The sequence below is a fragment of the Lepidochelys kempii genome, chromosome 7, assembly GCF_965140265.1.
Source record: "Lepidochelys kempii isolate rLepKem1 chromosome 7, rLepKem1.hap2, whole genome shotgun sequence".
NCBI classification, from domain to species: Eukaryota; Metazoa; Chordata; order Testudines; family Cheloniidae; genus Lepidochelys; species Lepidochelys kempii.
Window position 1 is genome coordinate 72,210,314 of NC_133262.1, and position 21,215 is coordinate 72,231,528.

At 41.4% G+C, this 21,215-nt stretch overlaps 1 protein-coding gene and 1 long non-coding RNA gene across 3 annotated transcripts in view; one reads left to right on the forward strand and one right to left on the reverse strand.

The window, feature by feature from the left end:
• LOC140914746 (uncharacterized) overlaps window positions 1-21,215 on the reverse strand; it is a 120,091-nt gene that overhangs the window by 37,707 nt on the left and 61,169 nt on the right. The gene's annotated exons all lie outside the window — the stretch shown is intronic.
• The window catches only part of CHAT (choline O-acetyltransferase), a 41,638-nt gene that overhangs the window by 1,781 nt on the left and 18,642 nt on the right, over window positions 1-21,215 (forward strand). The window contains exons 2-6 of the mRNA XM_073354911.1: window positions 1,420-1,611; window positions 4,411-4,529; window positions 7,445-7,498; window positions 12,584-12,764; window positions 14,369-14,546. Of these exons, the coding sequence (XP_073211012.1) occupies window positions 1,420-1,611; window positions 4,411-4,529; window positions 7,445-7,498; window positions 12,584-12,764; window positions 14,369-14,546 (724 nt within the window). The remainder of the gene's footprint in view (window positions 1-1,419; window positions 1,612-4,410; window positions 4,530-7,444; window positions 7,499-12,583; window positions 12,765-14,368; window positions 14,547-21,215) is intronic.

Below are 21,215 nucleotides of genomic sequence, written 5' to 3' on the forward strand. Positions count from 1 at the left end.
AGACATAGACAGTAGCTACTAAAGGAATCTCCCCAGGAGAATTAAAGGTGTCCAAAAGGGAAGTTTTCTTAAGATGGCTGAAACCTTTTCTAGAGAAAGAGGTCATGTGGTCCTCCATATTTCCCCTTTTAGTCACTGTAGGGAGCCAGGGTGGTTTGCCTCCGAACCAGAGGGTAAAGAGCCACTCTCTCAGCCTGAGTGGGTGGGGCCAGACCAAGCTTACTCCAACCCCCGGAAGGGGAGGAGTGGAACAGGACGTACAAAGGGCGGGGCCCTTAGCCCAGTCAGGGCACACCAAGGAGGGAGGGAGGCACAGGCTGCTGGCTGTTCCCTCCAGACCCTGCTGCTGAGCCAGGGGAGGCCCTGGGCCAGGAGAAACCTGACCTGGAGGAAGGACTGGGGCTACCAGGACTGCCAGCTGCCTAGTACCTGGAGGAGCCAGGCAGTAACCCGGGCCAGCATGAGCCTGAGGGGGAGTGGGAGCTGGAGCGGAATACCCTGATGAGCTGGGGGGACCAGAGGGACCCGCTCGAGAGATTGGGTAGGAAGTAGCCCAGGGGCAGAACTGTACAGTGCGGCGGGTCTATTTGGTCAGCATGTTGCAGATGGCTCCCCGCTGACCCAGTGTCGGGACCCTTTCCTCCCGCCACTGTCAGGGCCCTGGGCTGGAACGCAGTGGATTTGGGTGGGCCTGTGTTCCCCTACCCTGGCCAACCCGCCTTGGGTAGCAGAATCCTGACAACGCTACAGACTCTTGCCAGCGCTCCCCCTGTCTGAGGGGCACGCTACAGACTTGCCGGCGCTCCCCCTGCCTGAGGGGTGTGCCACTGACTCTAGCCGGCACACCTCCCTCCGCTAATTCCCCAGAGACAGAAAGGTGTGATCAAGGCCGGCCGGTGAGGCAGTAGCTCCCCACTGCCCCCCCCAGCGGCTCGGTGGACCAACTGAAACCTGTCACAGTCGCCCTCAAACAAAGCTCTGTGCATCTATCCCTGAAACTCAATCTGCATGTTGAGAGCAGCACCAACTAATTCCAAAGGAATCTCTGCATATTTTCAGTTAAACTTGGTAAGATTCCAGCATCATCAGGAAGGCTTCCCTTAAGGAGAACTTTAACTCTTCCTGGGAGATTTCTTTAAGTGTTGCCTTCATCTGGCTCATCTTTCTAATACAAAGAAGAAAAAACATTTTCATGCTATTTCTATAGCAGTTAATGTAAAAAAATGTGTGACAGAAATGACATTTGGGCAAAGCTAGGAATATGGGCTTGGTCTCAGATAATAACATCTCAAAACCAAGATCCAATCCGAACCTATATATTCCTCTAAAATATTCACATCATCTGTTGTAACTCACCCAAAACTAAAGAAATACTACGAATGCATAACATTATTTACCGCTCCATCTTTTTATGATTAGACACTGCCCAAGCTTCCAGTGCCTCCACTGCAACAGACCTTGCACATGTACCTACAATGCGTGAAACACTTGATTCCAGATGAGCAATTTAGGAAGACCAAGGCCATAGTAGAACAATTTGGAGTTGCAGGAGGTCTAGGAGAATCCTTACAGCAAAAACTTCTAGATAGAAGGGAGAAGATTGGAAACTGGGTAAGTAAATGCACATTAGAAAAAGAATGGCTTGTGTGAGAGGCTGCTCATTTATAAGTTATTCGTGATTACCTACATGAGTTACATGAAAAACCTTTATATAAGGTTGCTATAAATCATGTCAACTTTTTGGATCAAGTCCAGGAGTCAGACTAGATTAAAACGTGCTGGTGTTTCTACCCACATTCCCAGAAGGGTAGACTGGAATGTTTCTAAAATGACTAGCCACTGATATTGTTAAAAATATAGATATTTACAATGCCATCATTAGACTTCAGGGTCAACAACTCAGTAGTATGGATGAGGGCAGTTCACATCTCTCAGAGCCATCGTTTTAAGCTATTTGCACACTCAGGCAGAGAGCGCTACATCACATCCCTTTTGGAAGGCTTTCTGGGGAGCCTTGGGCGCTAGAAATTTTTTATTTTAAAAAAAGAGTTTGAATTCTGCACAAACTGATGGGACTACAAGGACTGTGGGCATGGTGTACTATGGGTACCAATTCCATGTGATCTCTGATCAAATCGAATTATTCTGGGCGGTATACATGGGGAACATGGTTTCAAAGAAGACTATTATTTTTCTTTCTGTATAGTATGTCAAAAGATTTGCTTAAAATCCCTCTTTGCAGAAAAAAAAATGTATGCGCCATGCTGAAGACCTCAATCTTTAAACAATCAAGGTTTCTGCTCCCTAAAGCAAGAAAAGTTCAATACGTTATGGATAAATTGTGTTTGATATTTGCAGACAGTTACAGGCCATCCATTCTGAAGCTGTCTCTTCTGGCCAATCTGAAAAATGGCAGTAGTGACAGCATATTGGATAATGAATGAGTGACAGAAATTGTAACTAAACTAGAAAAATGGTATGTATTCAGGTTTATCCATCTCATCTAGGAAGAGGTGGAAAACCTGGCCCCACTAAAGTCAATGGAAGTTTTGCCCTTGACTTCAGTGAGGCCAGAATTTCCCCCCAGCTTTAGTGATATGATCCACAAGAACCTTTGAACAATTAAAGTGTTCCTATATTCAGACCTAGATTGTAATGATGACATGACAGCTGGATTTTAAAAGCCAACGCATTCCAAGTAAATAATTCTCTCCCTGCTATACAGACTACACACAGATATCATCTGCAAGCTGCACTGAATGGTCAAATCTCCTTTTGTTATTCTGATCCTGAAACAATAATTCATCTTCTTGGTTGGAGAAAAAAATACATTTATTAAATAAAAATGTGTTTCTAATAACTATTTAAGGAGAGAGCTGATCATTCAAATAAGAAATGTGACCTGCCTGAAGGGTACAAGAATGATAGTTGAGCCACATATAAGGCTTTTCTGAAATATCACAACATCCAGTCTGGCTAGTAAAAGTAATCATTCAATTGTTAAGACAAACTAGAGTTATTTTAATTTGGAATTTAACTTCCCAGGAATAAAGCTTTGGCCTCTTTTCCTGAAGACTCCAGGGAATGTGGGGGAAGGAGTTATTTTCAACATCTGTTCCAATAACGTTGAAAAAATCTCAAAGGAAATCTTTTTCAGCAGATGCATAAATTCATAATTAGTTTTGCATAATTTCTCTGTTTATATTTACTGTACTCAAAGTATGTCTGCTAAATTCAGACAGACAACTTGATTTTCCAAACAACTCTCTGTCTTCCAAAATGTGGTGATCAGCAACAGCGTGAAACAGTAGCTGAGGATATGAGAATGTCTTTGTTGTACTTTCAACTTCTGTACACAAATGCTTAGGAGGTCATTACTTGTGCTTGTATGGGCCAAGTACTGATAACTATCACACTCTGACATGCCAGCAGTTGATGTGCTTCTCTCCACATCTCTCAGTGGCATAATCCACCTACAAATTTGTTAAATTAAAAAACAAGCAAACACCCCATGCTGGAACTGCTTTGAAATTTTGACCTTCATATGGTCACATGGACCTAAATTTTCAAATGACTGGTGTTTTAGATGACCCAATTTTGGAGTTCCCCACTTCAAATAGTCCTGATGATCAGATAATGCTAAGTACCATCCCCCTCTTAAAATCAGTCCCTTTGAGGTTTCTCACGTTGGGCATCCAAAAACTCAGGCACCCAGAATCACTAGTCACTTTTGAAAATTTAGGTCCTGATGTTGCTTGTTTTTTAACTACAGTATATTGTCTGTCTAATTTGGGCCCTGATCTTGGAACTGATGGCATGTAAGTGGACTGCTGCATATGCATGAAGCCCCATTGACTATCATAGGGTTCTGTGCAGGCTAAGGATTCCACCCATCCACTATTATCTGCAGGATCAGGGCCTTAGATTATTAAGTTCGCTGGGGCTATGTATACCTCTACATACTGCACAGCAGTAAGTACGCTGAAGGTGCTTGAAAGATAATAAAATTAGCATCTAGGCAATATCAACCGACATTTGCAGCAACTATCTCCACAAGGAAAGCCTACACTGGTTAAATTCTACCCATCCTTGAAAATACAGTTGGGGCCATTAAGAAATAAACACTTACCATTGGTTCTTAAATCTACTTTGTTGTGAACAAATATATAGGTAATAATACAATAAACTTGTTTTTTTTTTATGGTGTACACTGTAAATTACCATAGATTGAATGATAGGATAATGGATTTGTGGCTGATTTAGAGTGAGCTGAGCCCACTGAGCCCAGACTGAAAATGATCAATGGCCCCATTAATCAAAGCCCACATTTAATGCATAGTGCCACCCCCCCCCCCACACACACACACACTCTTTTACTTGGTTGTAAGATGTTTCCTCCCCTTCCCTTAGGTGTTTAACTACTGGTTGGATGACATGTACCTCAGCAACCGGTTGGCTCTTCCAGTCAATTCCAGCCCTGCAATTATCTTTGCTCGTCAACATTTCAAGGATGTGAATGACCAGCTGAGGTAACGTATTAAAGACCACAGCTTTTGCCTCTGAAAAAAACCCTTTAAATATGCTACTCTGGCAAACAGACAAGTAGCTTGTTTGAACAAATGAGGGTGCCAGTCATTAAACCATTCCCTACTGTACATACTGGCTAGAGGCAGCTTCTAGTTTCACTCACGCAGAAACCTTAAGTTAAGAATTATACTTTTTAATAGAAAATTTTGCCATCACATTTATCATTTTAGACAAAATATACTAGTGGAAATTTTAAAACTAGGGATATTTGTGAAGCATCTTAAACTGCTCATCAGATACTTTCCCAAATCAGAGCTCTTTGCTGGGAAAAGAAATCCTGACTCCATGCGTGCTGTTTAGACTGGAACAGTCTCCAATATGCTACAGTTACAACTCAGCAAGCTGTAGCAGAGCCCTACATGTCAGCCACCCTAATCGGAGGTCTTTGCGCCATGCAGGAAAAACATTTGTACTCAGTTGAGCATCTCCTGGGGACTGATGAGTAGGGAAAATATAAGCCCAAAAGTTAGTATACTGCCCCATCTCCCACCATGTACCCCCAGGCTGCGCAAGTGCTGGAAAGTGGGCACTAACTTTGCTAGTGTCAAAACAACCTGAAAGTGCAATGGAAACAACTGGGATACCAAGAACTAGTATCAAGAAATCAACACCCTCCGACAATACGATAAAATCCATTCTAAAACAACAGTGAGTGCTTTGTTGTCATTGATCAGATAACAGATTAATGTAAAAGACTGCTGCAGAGCCCAAAGAAAAGAACTTGGAGATACAATATTAAAACATGAGCTAGAAGAAAATCATTTCCAGGGCTCATGAAGAATTAGGCTATGTACAACAGAGCTGACTTGAAGGATAAGAAAACAGGGTTTGGGGGAGAAGGGTCCCTTTAACAGACAGTGTTTTCAAAAATTACTTTATATCAAAAAGTAATTGCATTACTCCTGATTATACCTGCTGCTGCACGTAAAACCAACGAATTCTGGAGCCCTGTTCCTTCTAAAATCACCAGTATCCAAAGAACATTTTTGGTGTTGACCATTTCCCTATATGGATATAAGGGTGGCTAAATTTATTTTAAAAAGTGAAAACAAAGAATAAACAAAGTTTATACAAGCCAAGTACACAACATACATCCCCAGATGCTATTAAAAAAGTAAGCTTCCAATTCTCAACCTTTGCCAAATCTTTTTAAACAGCAATACAAAGCAAAGCTACTTTCAAATATTGCAGATTTCCTCTTTGCTTTTAGTACTTTCCAGCTGCGCATTACTGAAACACTAAATTGCATATGAATTTATGCTATTATAATTTTGAAAAACAGCCAGAACCTTGAAGCTGATCTGTATTATATTAAAATTTTGCATAGATAGAGCACCATGTCTTTTTTTTAAACCTACTCTAAACATTAGAATAAATGTGCTTCCTCTTGTTACTGAATAGATTCACTGTGCACATTCTTTTCTATGAAACTGTTTTGCATTTCTCTAATGCATATGATGTGTAACATGCAAACACTTTTAGCATAGAAGATCCCATTCAGAAACACAGCAAATGGGCGGTCTGAGGAAATAATGTTCCTGCCCTACAGCCATGGAGCAAGAGTATATATTTCAGGACAGCAAGTACTTCAATACACCAGGTAGTATTTAAGTGTTTATATTGCTGAGACTCCTATCAAGGATGCAGCCCCCATCCCGTTCTGTAAACAACTACTTCCAAGTATCCTCTTGTGGTATCCAGTCTAATTTTGTTTAATTGTTAAGTAAGGATCATCATTACATGATTGTAAATTCCTTGGGGCAGGGATTGTCATTTTGTTCTGTGTTTGTATAGCACCTAGTACAATGGGGTCCTGGTCCGTGATTAGGCACTATGCTCATAAAAATACATAACACTAATTATATACACTAGTCAACAAATTCTTCCTTTGCATGTGTATTTTAAAATTGATCATAGATGTTGTTTTTTTCTGTTCTTGCCAAGAGACAGACTCCGTTATGCTGTAGAGCAGAGGTTCTCAAACTGTGGTCCGTGAGCTCCATTCAGGTGGTCCGTGAAAAGTTCTCTCTGAAGTGCATGCCTGGATGGCCACACACGAGAGAATAAAGGGCTATCCACCTAATTAATGGAGTTGCGCAGGCAGGGCTCCACTAATTAGGTGCCTGGACCCCAGAGAAGACACACATGTAAGGAGAGGTGGTGGACTTGGGGGGAATAAGGGGTAGGTGGGAGGAGGCAGTGGGGTGAGAAGAGGGGATGGGGGGAATCTGGGATGTGCAGGGCTGTGGGGGCCAGAGAAAGAGGCAACTTTTCCCAGCTCCAGGGCTGCAGCTGCTGGGGAGAGACGGCCCTCCTTCCCAGCCTAAGCTCTGTGGCTGCTGTGGCAGGGGAGAGATCAGGGGCTTCTGTGGTGTGGGAGGCAGGGAGAGACCCCCGCTCCTTCCCAGCCCCAGCTCGGGGGTTGCCATGGAGGGGGAGAGAGGGAGAGCCCCCCTCCTTCCCAGCCCCAGCTCGGGGACTGCCGTGGCGGGGGGAGAGAGGGCACATCCATCGCATTCGAAAGATGAGACTACTGATATTAAAATATGAGTTGTGTGCTTTTATCTGTAGAACCAAAAAAAATTAATTATTATTAATTTTTTTTATATAGCGCTTTTATCTAAAGCGCATTACAATAGTTAGCTAATGGTACAAAATAACATTTGGAAAGATCATTAAGTGGTCCGCTGAGACTCAGCAATTTTCAAGTGATCTGCGGAAAAAAAAGTTTGCGAACCACTGCTGTAGAGTATAATTGATCTTTATGGGCCTTCTTGGGCTCAGGCTGAACTCCCAGAAATGGCACCAAGTTGCTGCATGGCAAAAGAGTGAGGTTATGTCTATTTTTCACTTACAGGTTTGCTGCTAATCTCATTTCAGGAGTGCTGGATTATAAAGCTTTACTGGATGCGTAAGTATTTTGGAAATAGAATCACTGACTGACTACAAATATAAAGAGCTCTGATTAGGAATGCTTGGAGGTGTCCAAAGTCAGGCTACATTAGGCCATAATTCGTTGGACCAGTCTAATGTTAGGAACTGAAATGGTTCAGGTATGGTAGCTTTGGCAACACCATGGTAGCTTTACATGCTTCTCCTTTATGACTACAATATGAGGTGCCAGTTGAGGATTCTTCATAGTCATGTCAGTCATCTGTCAGATACACAGTTCAACCTACAGTACAATGTAAAAATCTGACTAATGTGACTGTTTCAGATGTACCTAAGGAGTCCATCCTCTCCAACCACAGATCAATGAGTGGCAGTGTCATAGCAAAAATAACGAGGAATCCTTGTGGCACGTTAGAGACTAACAAATTTTTTGGGGCATAAGCTTTCGTGGGCTATTAGCCACTTCATTAAATGCATGGAGTGAAAAATACACTAGGTAGGTATAAATATACACCACATGAAAAGATGGGAGTTGCCTTACCAAGTGGGAGTCAGTGCTAACAAGGCCAATTCAATCAGGGTGGATGTGGCCCATTCCCAACAGTTGACAAGAAGGTGTGAGTATCAACAGAGGGAACCAGCCACTCCCAGTCTTTATTCAGGCCTAATTTGATGGTGTCAAGTTTGCAGATTCCAGTTCTAAAGTTTTTTTGTTGAAGAATGGCCACTTTTAAGTCTGTTATTGAGAGTCCAGGAAGATGGAAGTGCTTCCCTACCAGTTTTTGAATGTTACAATTCTTGATGTCCGATTTGTGTCCATTTATTCTTTTGCATAGAGACTGTCCGGTTTGGCCAATGTACATGGCAGAGGGGCGTTGCTGGCACATGATGACATATATCACATTGGTAGATGTGCAGGTGAACAAGCTTCTGATGGTGTGGCTGATGTGGTTAGGTCCTATGATGGTGTCCCTTGAATAGATATGCAGACAGAGTTGGCAACGGGGTTTGTTGCAGGGATTGGTTCCTGGGTTAATGTTTCTGTTGTGTGGTGTGTCATAGCAAAGTTTGCTAACAGCCCTATGTATTAACTTGAGAACCACCAGTTTAGTAAACTCCCTCACAAGTATCTCTACAATTTTCCATATTTCTGATATTCACCTCTCCACCGTGGTTAATTTGTTAATAGACATCCCCTATCCCATCCCAAAATAATAAACCCCACGAGAGGAAGCGTAATCACACCAGGTTCTACTGCTGGTATTTAACCAAAAAAGTTGTAATCCATTTTTCCTGTTGTAAATGTAGGAAAATATCTCCAGCAGTCCTTGAGAACTATTAATAACAGTATTTTACATATATAGCACCATTCATCCAAAAGAATTTTACAAACTACATTCCAGCAGTACCACTGAAATGCATCCACCCAAAGAATGGAATGTGGCAGACAACCAAGGCACAGTACACTGCACCATAATGGAGGAAGGGAACATTTTCAATCATGGGATAATGAGAGCTCCCTTGTCACGCATCCTGACCAGCATTCTTTTGGGCCAGGGAAAGACAAAGTCGATATTTAGCCATCCGAGGTCTCACCTAGGGTGACCAGATAGAAAGTGTGAAAAATCAGGGGGGGCGGGGAGAGGAGGCAATAGGTGCCTATATAAGAAAAAGCCCCAAATATGGGGACTGTCCCTATAAAATCGGGATATATGGTCACCCTAGTCTCACCACCTGTGAATTGACTATAAGAAAAGAAATTGGAAGGAGTTGTTGGATTTTTTTACTTCAAAATCTAAAACTATTCAAAAACTTATCACACTTGATTGCTCAGGAACATGTGCTTTTGTCTAAGATAAACTATAGAACTGTATGCCATATCTGCATATCTAAAAATACAGATGTTGATATGTTATAAACTACTTTGTCACTACATCTTTACATGACAGTACGGTATGCATCTGTGAAGAGCTAGGAATACATATTGCTTAGCAAAGATGTAAAATTTTATCTTTAATATTTTGACCTGGGTTCCTTGATCTAAAGAAGACTTGTCACAGTATTCCTTGCCTTTCTTTAATAATTCTTTACTCCTTTGTCTATGAAGTTCTACTGTTGTTGCTTACCTTTGGGTACCAACACTAATATTTCCTCATTATAACTATTAATATTCCAATATCCATTGTTGCCCTTTTACAGCCATAGGATAATCAATGTAATCCTAGCATCTTTTGAATCACTACATAGGCAAACACAATAGGCACAAAACTAGTATGCAAAAGCAGTTCATAACTTTCCGAAGTACAGTAAAAACTTTATTATCTGGCATGTTGGTGGAATGGTGGTGCCGGTTAGTCAAAAATTCCAGTTAAGTAAGAGTTATACTTATCAATGGAATACCAATTTTCAAAGAAATAGAATACAAAAAATGAATAAAATATAAAATAGTATACAGGTACTGTACTCACCAATCCAGTAGTAGTAGTGCACTGCAGAGTGATTGGTTTCTTGAAGCACTTAGGTGTATACAGCTAAAGTTTTCTATACAGTAGGTTATCTTATGACACTACATATCACTATGGGCTGCGCATGGCGGACACCCAGATCACTAAAAATAAACTTAACACTAAAACTATACTGAACATAATTTAATCTTTGATGATTCAGAAGGCACTTCAGGATCTTGCAGTGCCTTGGCGTCATCATTATAAACATCAATTATCATTGTAGATGTAGAAGGTGTAGGAGATTGCGTTGAATCTTTAATGACCCTCTGACATACCCTTGAAGCTGGTGTTTTGAATAAATCTCTGGTATCGGCTTGCTTACTTGTCTTCCACCTCTTTTGCATAAAAGTAGAGTGTAGAATATGCAGTTGCATAACCTCCTGGGCAGTATACTAGTCCCAGTTACTAGAATGAAGATTTGTAATGGGAAATATCAGAAATGCTGGTTAATAGAGCTTTCTGGTTGATAAAGTGCCGGATAACACAGCTTTTATTTGTATGTAGTTTTAGCTATGTAGATAGCCCAGTTGCCTGGGTAAAGTATTTCAAACAAAGCCTAACTTAGACAGACAAAAATATTATAACACAAGAACATAGCTTAAGGTATTAAATCAGTGCAAGTTTTGTTGTCAGAACAATATAGTATAATGTCCCCTTCCTAAAATCATTATAATCACAGGCTTTCTTATCATCATTGTTATTATATACTATTCTTGTAAAAATAGGCCCCAAATGAGATTGGGAATCCATTGGGCTTTGCACTACATCAGAATATAAGAGACTGTCTCTGGCCCAAAGAGCTGACAATCTAAATAGACAAGACAAAGGTGGAGGGTGGAAAGAAATGAAGTATTATTATCCCCATTTTACAGATGAGGACCTGAGACACAGAGAGATTAAGTGACTTTTCCAAGGAAGTAAGTCATACAGGAAGTCTATGGCAGACCTGGGAATTAGACAACTTTCTCCTGGTCTAGTATTCTTAACCACAATACCAGCAATTTCCCTGTGGCCCCTGCCTACAATGACAACTATTTTAGTTTCTACTGCATTGACAGTATAATGTCCTACAATCTGTAATCAGAAAAGAAAATATTCCACAGAAAAGTAACCAGATTTTGTTCTGGTCACTAAAGAGGCACTTTAGTGTGTATTGTTGCCAGACTCTTAGCAATTAAAAAGGATCCAGCTGCTAAATTTCAGCCTTTACTTCCCCCATGTGTCACACTAAGGACCAAAGTTGTTTGGCAGTGTCAGATTAACTCCTCACAGTCAAGATGATTCCCCTCCATCCTGCACATTCTACTGATTTCCTGAGGTGGAGATGTTTCCCTTAAACATTCTAAGCAACTCTAGCCTGGACTTCCAGTACAAACCAAACATGGCCTTCTAGGGCAGAGATGGGCAAAGTACGGCCCACAGGCCACATCCGGCCCGCGGGCCCGTCCTGCCCAGCCTCTGAGCTCCTGGCCCGGGAGGCCAGCCCCCAGACCCTCCTCTGCTGTTCCCCCTTCCCCGCAGCCTCAGCTCACTGTGCCACTGACACGATGCTCTGGGTGGCAGGGTTGCAAGCTCCTGGGGCGGGGCGGCGCGGCTGCAGAGCCCGGCCTGACCCGGTGCTCTGTGCTGCGCAGTGTGTGGCTGGCTCCAGCCGGGCAGTACAGCTGTAGCGCCACCAGCCACAGGTACTCCAGGCAGCACGGTAAGGGGGCAGGGAGCAGGGCGGGCTGGATAGAGGGCAGGGGAGTTCAGGGTGGTGGTCAGGGGGCGGGGGTGTGGATGGGGTCGGGCCGGCCAGAGGACGGGGCACAGGGGGGTTAAATAGGGGCAAGGGTCCTGGGGGGGGGCAGTCAGGAAGAAGGGGGGTTGGATGAGGCGGCGGGGGGCAGTCAGAGGCAGGGGTACTGGGAGCAGTCAAGGGACAGGGAGTGGATGAGGCAGGGGTGCATCAGGGGGCAAGAAGCAGGGAGGGGCAGATGGGGGGGGAGCCAGGCCACACCTGGCTGTTTGCCTCCCCTAACCGGCCCTCCATACAATTTCCAAAACCCGATGCGGCCCTCAGGCCAAAAAGTTTGCCCGTCCGTGTTCTAGGGTGCATGTCAACTTCAGATGTTCAGCTGACTTTCATTTATTCTACAGAGTTTTGAGGGTCCTTTCTAAGCAAGCTCCCTACTCCTATCACAGGACTCTTGGGGGTCCTTTTTTTTTGTTTTGTTTTTGAATGGGCAGGGGCTACATATGTGAAAGATTTTATACTGGATGAGGAAAAGTGCAAGTGTACTGTATATTCACAAATGATGAATATATGTTGCAGTCACTGATTTGCATGCTCTGCTATTGTTTGAGTCTCCAACACATATTCATTGAATGCAAATACAATTGCTTAATGAATATGCATGAATCTGCCAGGAATGATGTATTTAACTTTGGTATGGGAATTCATCTATTTCCTTACACTGTAATCTTGTTTTTATTATTCCATTTGTATTGTACCTAATCTAATTGTAACAGAACAAAGGACAGATTAGATTTCTTTTCCTTTCTGTGTCTCTCTCTTTCTACTTTTCTCTGGCTTTGTTTCTCTCCTCTCTCTCCAGCAATGCTATACCTGTTGATTTTGCTCGTGGACAGCTGTCTGGTCATCCTCTCTGTATGAAGCAATACTATGGACTCTTTTCTTCCTATCGTCTTCCAGGCCATACCAAAGATACTCTTGTGGCCCAGAAAAGCAGCATAATGCCAGAACCAGAGCACATTATTGTTGCTTGTAACAATCAGGTGAGTAGACATTATGTTTTTAAACCTTTTCCTCTTTCCTTCAGAAATTGGGTATGCATAAATTTGCTTGATAGCAATGTAATAAGATCATTGGTCCAGGATCCCATTGAATATACAATAGATGATGGCACTGGACTCAGTCCTGAAGCCCATACTCAGTTCTTATCAGTGATATGCTGCCAGCAGTTTAACAAGAAGCTCCCATCGTTTTGTTCCCTTCCTAGCCCAGCTTACATTGTGAGTACACTGCTGCAGCGAGGATGTATGTGGGACTGGGGAAAATACTAATTTAGTTTCCACTCAAATAAAAACACTTCTCAAGCAGGGAAGCAACACCACTGGCAAACAAATTTATACAATGTGCATTTGCTGAAATGTTTATATTTTAACCTGAAAACTCTATTGGGTATATTGGCATACCGCATAGTGTTCAGCATGTATAATTTAGAGTGAGGGTGAGAAGAGAAGAGACCTTCTACAGTACCCCTCCCATACAGCATTTGTTTGCAAGTTCCTGACATTTAGTACAATATGGTGCATTCCAAAGGCAAAGATTTTGCTTTTTTAAATGTATTATAAGGAGCAGAGCTGGTCACAAAACAGGATTTCTCTTCCACAGAAAATTCTGACATTTTGAATTGTGTTTTCTTTCTAAATCAAGATGAAAAGCCAAAGTTTCAGAATCATTGGCAATGTCATGAGGAAATTTTCTGGATAGCTTAAGGCAGCATCCTTGGAATCCCTGCCTGCCGGCCTGTGTGGGCCTAACAGAACAACAAGCCAACTGAGAGTAATAATGGGAGGGCAGAAGATTAAGGAACCTGTGGGTGGTGTGAAGAGTGAAGAATGACATGTCTATGGGGAAGGAACTGGCAGTGAAAGTCTATTTGTGGGGGCTGAAGATGGATAATCAGAGGGAAAGAATCTGGTCATCTTTTTTGTGGTGTAGGTTTTTGTTTTGTTTTTGGCAGGAGGGGAAGTTCTGGTAGATCTAGGTCCCAACTGGTCTTAATCTGACCCTGTCAGTTTCTCCATCAAGGTGGTTTGGATTAATCTGGAAAAGCATCCAGACACCTGGTTGTTTATCCATCCACAATAGATCACTTAATCTTCTACAGTTTACTTATTGCTAATGGTCAGCTTTTGAATGCTGGCAAAACTTTAGAGAGCAAGCAGCGTAATTTAGCACATAATAAATGGGTTATAAAAAGCTCTGTGGGTTCCACATGTAACAGTATTGCATATCCCTATGCTATTTTTAAAAGAGCTGGGACTATGGAAATTATTAACATGCTTCCTGGTTTTAATGGCTCAGGTGTTTTTAAACTTACTCAAACAATATAACCTTATTCTGCTCTCACTCCATTGTAAATCAGGAGCCACTCAACTGAAGTCAGTGGAGTTACACTGGTATCAAACCCAAACACAGGTGAGAGCACAGTATCAGGCCCCAGCATGTTAGCACACCACTTCTCTCAGCCACGTAATTCTCATTGTGCAGAGCTGCAGCACCTCCAGGCCATCCCACATTGAGCGAGATGTTTTCTTACAGAGCTCAGTATGATCTGTCTGTGATCCTTCTGACTTTTATCATTTCCCTGCAGTTCTTTGTTTTGGATGTTGTAATTAATTTCCGCCGTCTCAGCGAAGGGGATCTATTCACTCAGTTAAGAAAGATAGTCAAAATGGCAGAGAATGAAGAAGAGAGGCTGCCTCCAATTGGTCTACTGACATCTGATGGAAGAACCGAGTGGGCAGAGGCCAGGACAATCCTCATGAAAGGTTAGCATCGGCAATCCCAACCTTCTCTTCTTCATCCTCATCATCATCATCACTTGTCCTTGATGGGAGGTGATCCTTAAGGCAAATAGATGGCTAAAATCTCAGCCATGTTGTTGAATTCCTCGAGCATGAGGAAGTTCAATTCTTGTATGATTTTGAGCCTTCAGCTGTGTAACTCCAAGGGCAATACCATGTTGCGAGATTTCATCCCATGCTTTGTCTTTCATCTGATAAATTCTGAACATACCATCAGAGTTTGTGATTTGTCTATTTCTTCATGGTCAAACTGTGATAATGAGTACAATGCATCCGTAGGCTTTAGAAAGTGTTGGATAGTCTAGCACTTTATGTTTTACACTGTGTTCAGACTAAAGCAAGGTAAGGGAAATTTTCCTATTTATCTTTTTCTCTGGACAATGTTGGAGTTCATCTTCCTCTCTGAAAAATGCTAAATCATCCCTTTATCTCTGGCTCAGAGATACTAGGAAGAATACTATTTTGTGCTATTACGATTAGAAATGCACCAAAGTTTACCAAACAGCTTGTCATTTCAAAATATTTCCCCAGAGGAGTATACCCATTTCCCTTTTAGATTACTGATAATGGCTTTTCACACAATCCACCCACCCTCAGCCTTCATTACAACTAAACAAGAAAAATGGAATTTAAGCATTAACTTTTCTATAAAAATGCATAGTATAGAAATGATTTTCTGGAGACCTTCTGCCTATAAATTACAGTGTTAAGTATAGATTGGAAAATTCTCTATCTTTTTTAAAATCAACATTATTGAAGAATAATTAGGCTCATTTCTTGTAGTGTTTTCTTCATATTCAACCTGATCGTCAACTGGTGTGATCAGTGTAACTCCATTGAGTTCAAAGGAAGTTAAGCCCATTTTAATCAGCTAAGGGTCTGGCTCATTGTGTTTTCATCCACTCAGGATCCCCAGGAACATTGCCTTTGTAAGAGGGCTGACTCTGCAGCTCCCTGCAGCTTACCCTCTGTTACAGCAGTAGTATCTGTTCTGTGGATAGAGAATATCTTATCAAGGAAGTGCCAATCTGATACCATTGTCCTGCACTAAAATTGACTTGTGTTTAGGAATGTCATCTTCTGCAATGTGCCAGCTTGTTGGAATGCCCAAAGAGTTAATGTTCTTGGCTCTTCTCAGGGTTCCCTCCCAGCTAACAGAAAAATCCTTTTGTTATGCAGCTGCTCTGTCTCCAGGCACAGAGACAGAACCTGAAGCTCTAATCAGCTTTAAAAAAAACCCTCCCTGTTTTTCAAACAAAGAGAAAAATTTGTCCTTTTAAAATCCTGCTGTGCTTTTGGTTCAAAAATGATCCCACCGCTCTGCCACCATGTCAGGGTTCCCTCCCCACTCTGAACTCTAGGGTACAGATGTGGGGACCCGCAGGAAAGACCCCCCCTAAGCTTATTTCTACCAGCTTAGGTAAAACTTCCCCAAGGCACAAACTTTTTGCCCTTGGGGGGTACGCTGCCACCAACAAGTGATTTAACAAAGAATCAGCGAAAGGACCACTTGGAGTTCCTATTCCCTCAAGCCTTACACCCCATTTCCTGGGGAGGCTTGAAAATAATATCCTTACCAATTGGTTACAAAGTGATCACAGACCCAAACCCCTGGGTCTTAGGATCATAGAGAAATCAGTCAGGCTCTTAAAAGAAACAGAACTTTATTAGAAAGAAAAATGGTAAAAGAAGCACCTCTGTGAAATTAGAATGGAAGATAATCTCACAGGCAGTCAGATTCAAAACATAGAGAATCCCTCTAGGCAAAACCTTAAGTTACAAAAATACACAAAAACAGGAATACACATTCCCTCCAGCACAGCGAATTTCACAAGTCAAAAACAAAAGCAAAATCTAATGCATTTTCTAGCTAGATTACTTTCTAACTTTATAGGAATTGAATTGCTCGCTTTCTTGATCTGTCCCCGGCCAGAGGCATCACACAGATGGACAAAACCTTTTCCCCCCCACCCAGATTTGAAGGTCTCTTGTCTCCTTATTGGTCATTTTGGTCAGGTGCCAGCCAGGTTACTTGAGCTTCTTAACCCTTTACAGGTAAGAGGATTTTATAGTACTGTATCAGAGCTTTTTAACTCCTTCCCTTTAAATTCTGACAGCTCTGATTTGATTCTTCGATATTCTGATTTTTCTTTCGAGTCAGTTAACTTTGGTTACTCAATGGCTCAATACTTTTGGCTAAGTATTCAGTTGCTTTCATTGTTGAGTCTTGTGTTTGCAGCACCCTTTCACTCTCTGAGCGTCATTCCTCCAAATTCCTGAGCAGCGAGCAACATTTCTCTTGATGTGGTTTGTAAATAATCACTATGTAAACACAGAACTTCCAGTGAATTTCTGAGAGAATTCTCTGGTCTAGATACCAGCAAAGAAAGAGAGGCCACCTAAGATGACAAATAGGATATCTAGATGGAAAAAGAGTTATTTAAAAGACCAGATTCTGAAAGAAGGCTTCAAACCTCAGAGGTTTCATGCTAATGTTCCTCACAACTGAGTGTTGGAACGTATATGAGCAAAACCAGACTCTGTTTCTGTGTGTGCAATTTTATGTATGCAAACACTTTTCAAGTATTGACACCTACTTGTTCAGGTGAGAGATTGGAGCATCTGTATGTGGAGGCACAGGAAAGGATGTGCAAAACCCAAGACAGACAGATTTTGCACAAGTAAATGTCATGTAGATGTTAGTGCATGTCAAGGCTATGAAAGTTTGGTCCCAAAAATCAAACCTACCTCCTTTATATTTCCCTATTGGATTGGTAGTCAATTAAGACTATCCTTGGGGAAAAAATGGTTTTCCTAATTAAGTTTACCCCAGCATTTGTGGTATTTCCCATTCTACATGCAGGAAATTCTGTAAATACTATGGTGAAATAAATGTTAATTCTTTTTGTCACTAATTGTAACCTGTATCAGCCACCAAAACACAAAGTGCAGGAGTCATTTCAGAATTATTATTAAAAGAGCCCCTCTGCTGAGACAAAATTTCACCAAGCTGCTAAGCTCTTTTTAGATGGAAAAATAGTAATTAAGGACCTGATCCACAGCCCATTGAAATCATCAGAAAGATTCTCATTGGCTTCCATGGGCTTTTGTTCAGGCCTTTATCAAAATATCACAACATTTGGGGGTACAAGTTTACATACAGCAAAATGGTGGCCATTTTTGTATGAACTTGTAGGAAGAGAACATTTTCTTTAAAACATTGCTATTTTTTTTTTGTTTTCCATAGTTCCTTTAAATCCACTTTTCATTCTGCTTTGCAAATGGTCTGCTCCTTGGATTTCTACTTGCCATACATTTTGAGCCTGTGCTAGAAGGAAATACACATTTTACTTCTGCATGTATGCAAGGGATATAAGCGTACACATTTCATGCCCTCTTATTGCTCCCCTCTCATAGCAAATAGCTTATCCTTTGATCAGAGTATGCTTCTAATGATAAAAAAAAAAAGTCTGTCTTGTGTTTACAAAGGATACCAGATTCACAGCACTGGAAACTGAAGTCAACAGATCAGAGACAGCATAAAATATGTCAATATCTTTCTCAAATCCCCAAGCTATCAACCCACGCCACATTCATACCAGTAACCTTGACATAAAAAGTTTTCTATCCTAATACCAATTCTCTGAGTCTGTTGGTCTCATAGATCTCAACGTTCTAAAAACAAATAAAATATCAACATGGCCATGGCACTCTCATGCTGTTGGAGTTTGGCTAGACTTTCAGGAAACACCTTCATCCTGGTGAGTCAAAGCAGATGGTGAGATATAATAGCATTAAAATATGCTTAGGGGTTGACTTTGGACACCTAGCAGTTTTATTGCCACTAATGCATGGAGATCTGTCGCCGAACTGATGTCACAGGAAAAAAGAATTGAAGGGACATAAAGAGTAATAGTTGGATATAAAAAAATCATAGCTACAGAATTAGTGAATTTCAGCAAAAGAAGAAAGACAAACCGGTCAGCTGAGTTGCTCCAAACATTTGCAGAAAGAGCTAGTATAGCTTATCCTGATTTTGTTATTTTAAAAGCAATTATTCCCATTTTCTGGCAGATAACAGAAACACAGTATTGCCAATCCCAAGCATTAAAAAAAACATGCCAGACCTCAAAAAAAAGTCATGAGATTGGCTTAAAAAAACATGAGTTTTTTTTTAAAAAAATCTTTGCCTTCTGGTTGCTAAGCCTGTAGGGTACCCTTGTACCACTTTTTCAGGCTTTTCTCTGCAACCATGAGGGCAGAAACTTTTTTTTTAAATGAAGCTGAGAGTTTTCAGCTAATCATCTGTTTCCAGGAGCTGTTGCTCTAAGTGATAGTATAATAATACCTGACAGATAGAGCTTTGCATCTCAAAGCATATGACAATCATTAATGCATTTATCCTCACAACACCTCTGTGAAGTAGGGAAGGGCTACTAATATGGTAAGTCATTGCTACAGATGGAGAACTGAGGCATCAGGAACATTTTTACAGTTGTGGAACAGAGGCATAGAGAGGCTAAATTACTTGCCCAAGGCCACAGAGGAAGTGATGGAGCAGGGAATTGAACCCAGGTCTCTCAAGTCCTAGCCTAGTACCCTAACCATATTACAAAGCTTGCAATAAAAACACAAGAGTTGGCAACAAACTCATCTAGGCGCAGGTGATGGTCTACAATGGGAGGTGGGGCAGACAGAGTTAGCCAGTGGTAGTTCTTCAGTGGAGGGAGCAAAGCAGCAGGAATGGGTTTTCTACACTGGAAAGGGGTATTGTGAGAATAAACATATTAGAGATTGTGAGGCATTCAGATATAATGGGGAAATGGGGGCCATATAAATATGATTCGACAGATAAATACACAAGAAAGAATGGGTATTTAGAGGGTGAGGGTGCAGAGGAGCTATAGGGTGACATACTTGGACACTGGTCACCATTATACACACACAGTCATTCACTGTGAGTTCATATCGCAAAGCTAATAAGATTCAGAGGTCTAAATTCAGATCTGGTGTAAGCAAGTGAAAATCTACTAAAGTCATTAGAGGTGCAGTCTCACCTACAGTGTGTAAATTAGGCCCATGACTCCCTTCCCTTCTTTTCCTATTAAAAAAAAATAGTTCCTCCAAAAAGATTGATTTACCATATTAAATGCAATTATGTATGTTAGGTAAGGGGGTAAAAGGAACAAATTGTTCGTGCAGTTTTTGTTCTCTGCTAGCCCCTTGCTTTCATTCCTTCTAAAATTTTTTCCCCATCCCAAATCACGGTACATGAGTTCTTGTTCAGTTCATTTTCTGCTTACATGATAAACTTGTCAGTGTTTGACTGATTGGTTCTCTGGACATGTTCTGGTTCATTGGTAAGGGCATTTTCCCATTGCTTTGCTGTGTCTAGCATGTGAGTCTCATTTTATTCACTTTAAAAACCTAGGTTATTGCAGCCCTGACTCCATGTGTCAGAGTGAGGGTTGCTGGGTTGTAGGCAGCTGCTGTAATAAAACTCATAAGCCTGTGAGGTAACATAAGCGAAACATTGAACACAGAGTAAGCAAACAGGGATGGCCGTTCTGTAATTCGCTATCCAACCAGTTTTTGTTTCCCTAGTGTTAGGAAGCTTCTGTATACAAATAACAACATTAATCATTTATATAGCATCTTCCACCTTTAAAGAATGCTAATGGATGTACCAATAATGCACACATAGCACCAGTGACATACAGCCATCCCGGGACACGTCAGAATGGCACACACTGGGGAAAGAAGAGATGTATGCGTAAGGACACTGGGACAAGACCTACTCTTATCAAAAGTGCCATGGTAGCTTTAAAGCCAATGCCCAGCAACAAAGAGCTCTATATTTATGGCGTATCATGCATGCTGCAAGGGAACCAATTAAATTTAACAGAAACCACGGCTTGTAATCTAAGATACAGAAATGAGTTCTTCAAGATCATCTTATCTATTCATTCACAATTTTGAGGTTAAAGTCTACGTGTAGGACCACACAGGAATTCTATGAGCCAGACTATGAGTCCTTTACTTGTCCTGGTGAGCAATAGGTCTGCTCCTGTGGGTAAACTGAGGTCAATGAGACTACTCCTGTAACTTGCTTTGCCACAGCAAGCAAGGGGCTCACAACCTGGACCTGTTCATCACTTTAAACCAGTGGATCCCAAATATTTCTTGCTGGAGCTGCCCTTAGATTGAGCTAGTGGAGGAGTGAACCTCTTCACCCAAACTCCCAGAATAGTTCTTCGCTTCCATTTTCTCTCATGTCCTTTTCTGTTTGTTCTCCTTTCTGTCTCTTGTGTAGCCTTTTCTTCTCTGTGCATTTTCTTCCTCTTTTTCACTGCACCGTGACTGAAGAGATAGTGTAAATGACAACATCACATGAAGCTGTTCAGAGGGATTTTAAGTCCGTGTATGAAATTGTTTTTTGTTTGATTTTGATAACAACTATTTCATGTCAATCACTGACTAATATACTTTGGAATACAAGCACAGACTTTGTGAAAGATGCCACACTTTTACCTTTTATCTTAAGGGATTAAGAACTAACAATAAACATTTCTGACACTTCCTACTGGCCTTCCCAGGGAAGACTAGACTTTACATTCTTATGTTTGGGAGTTA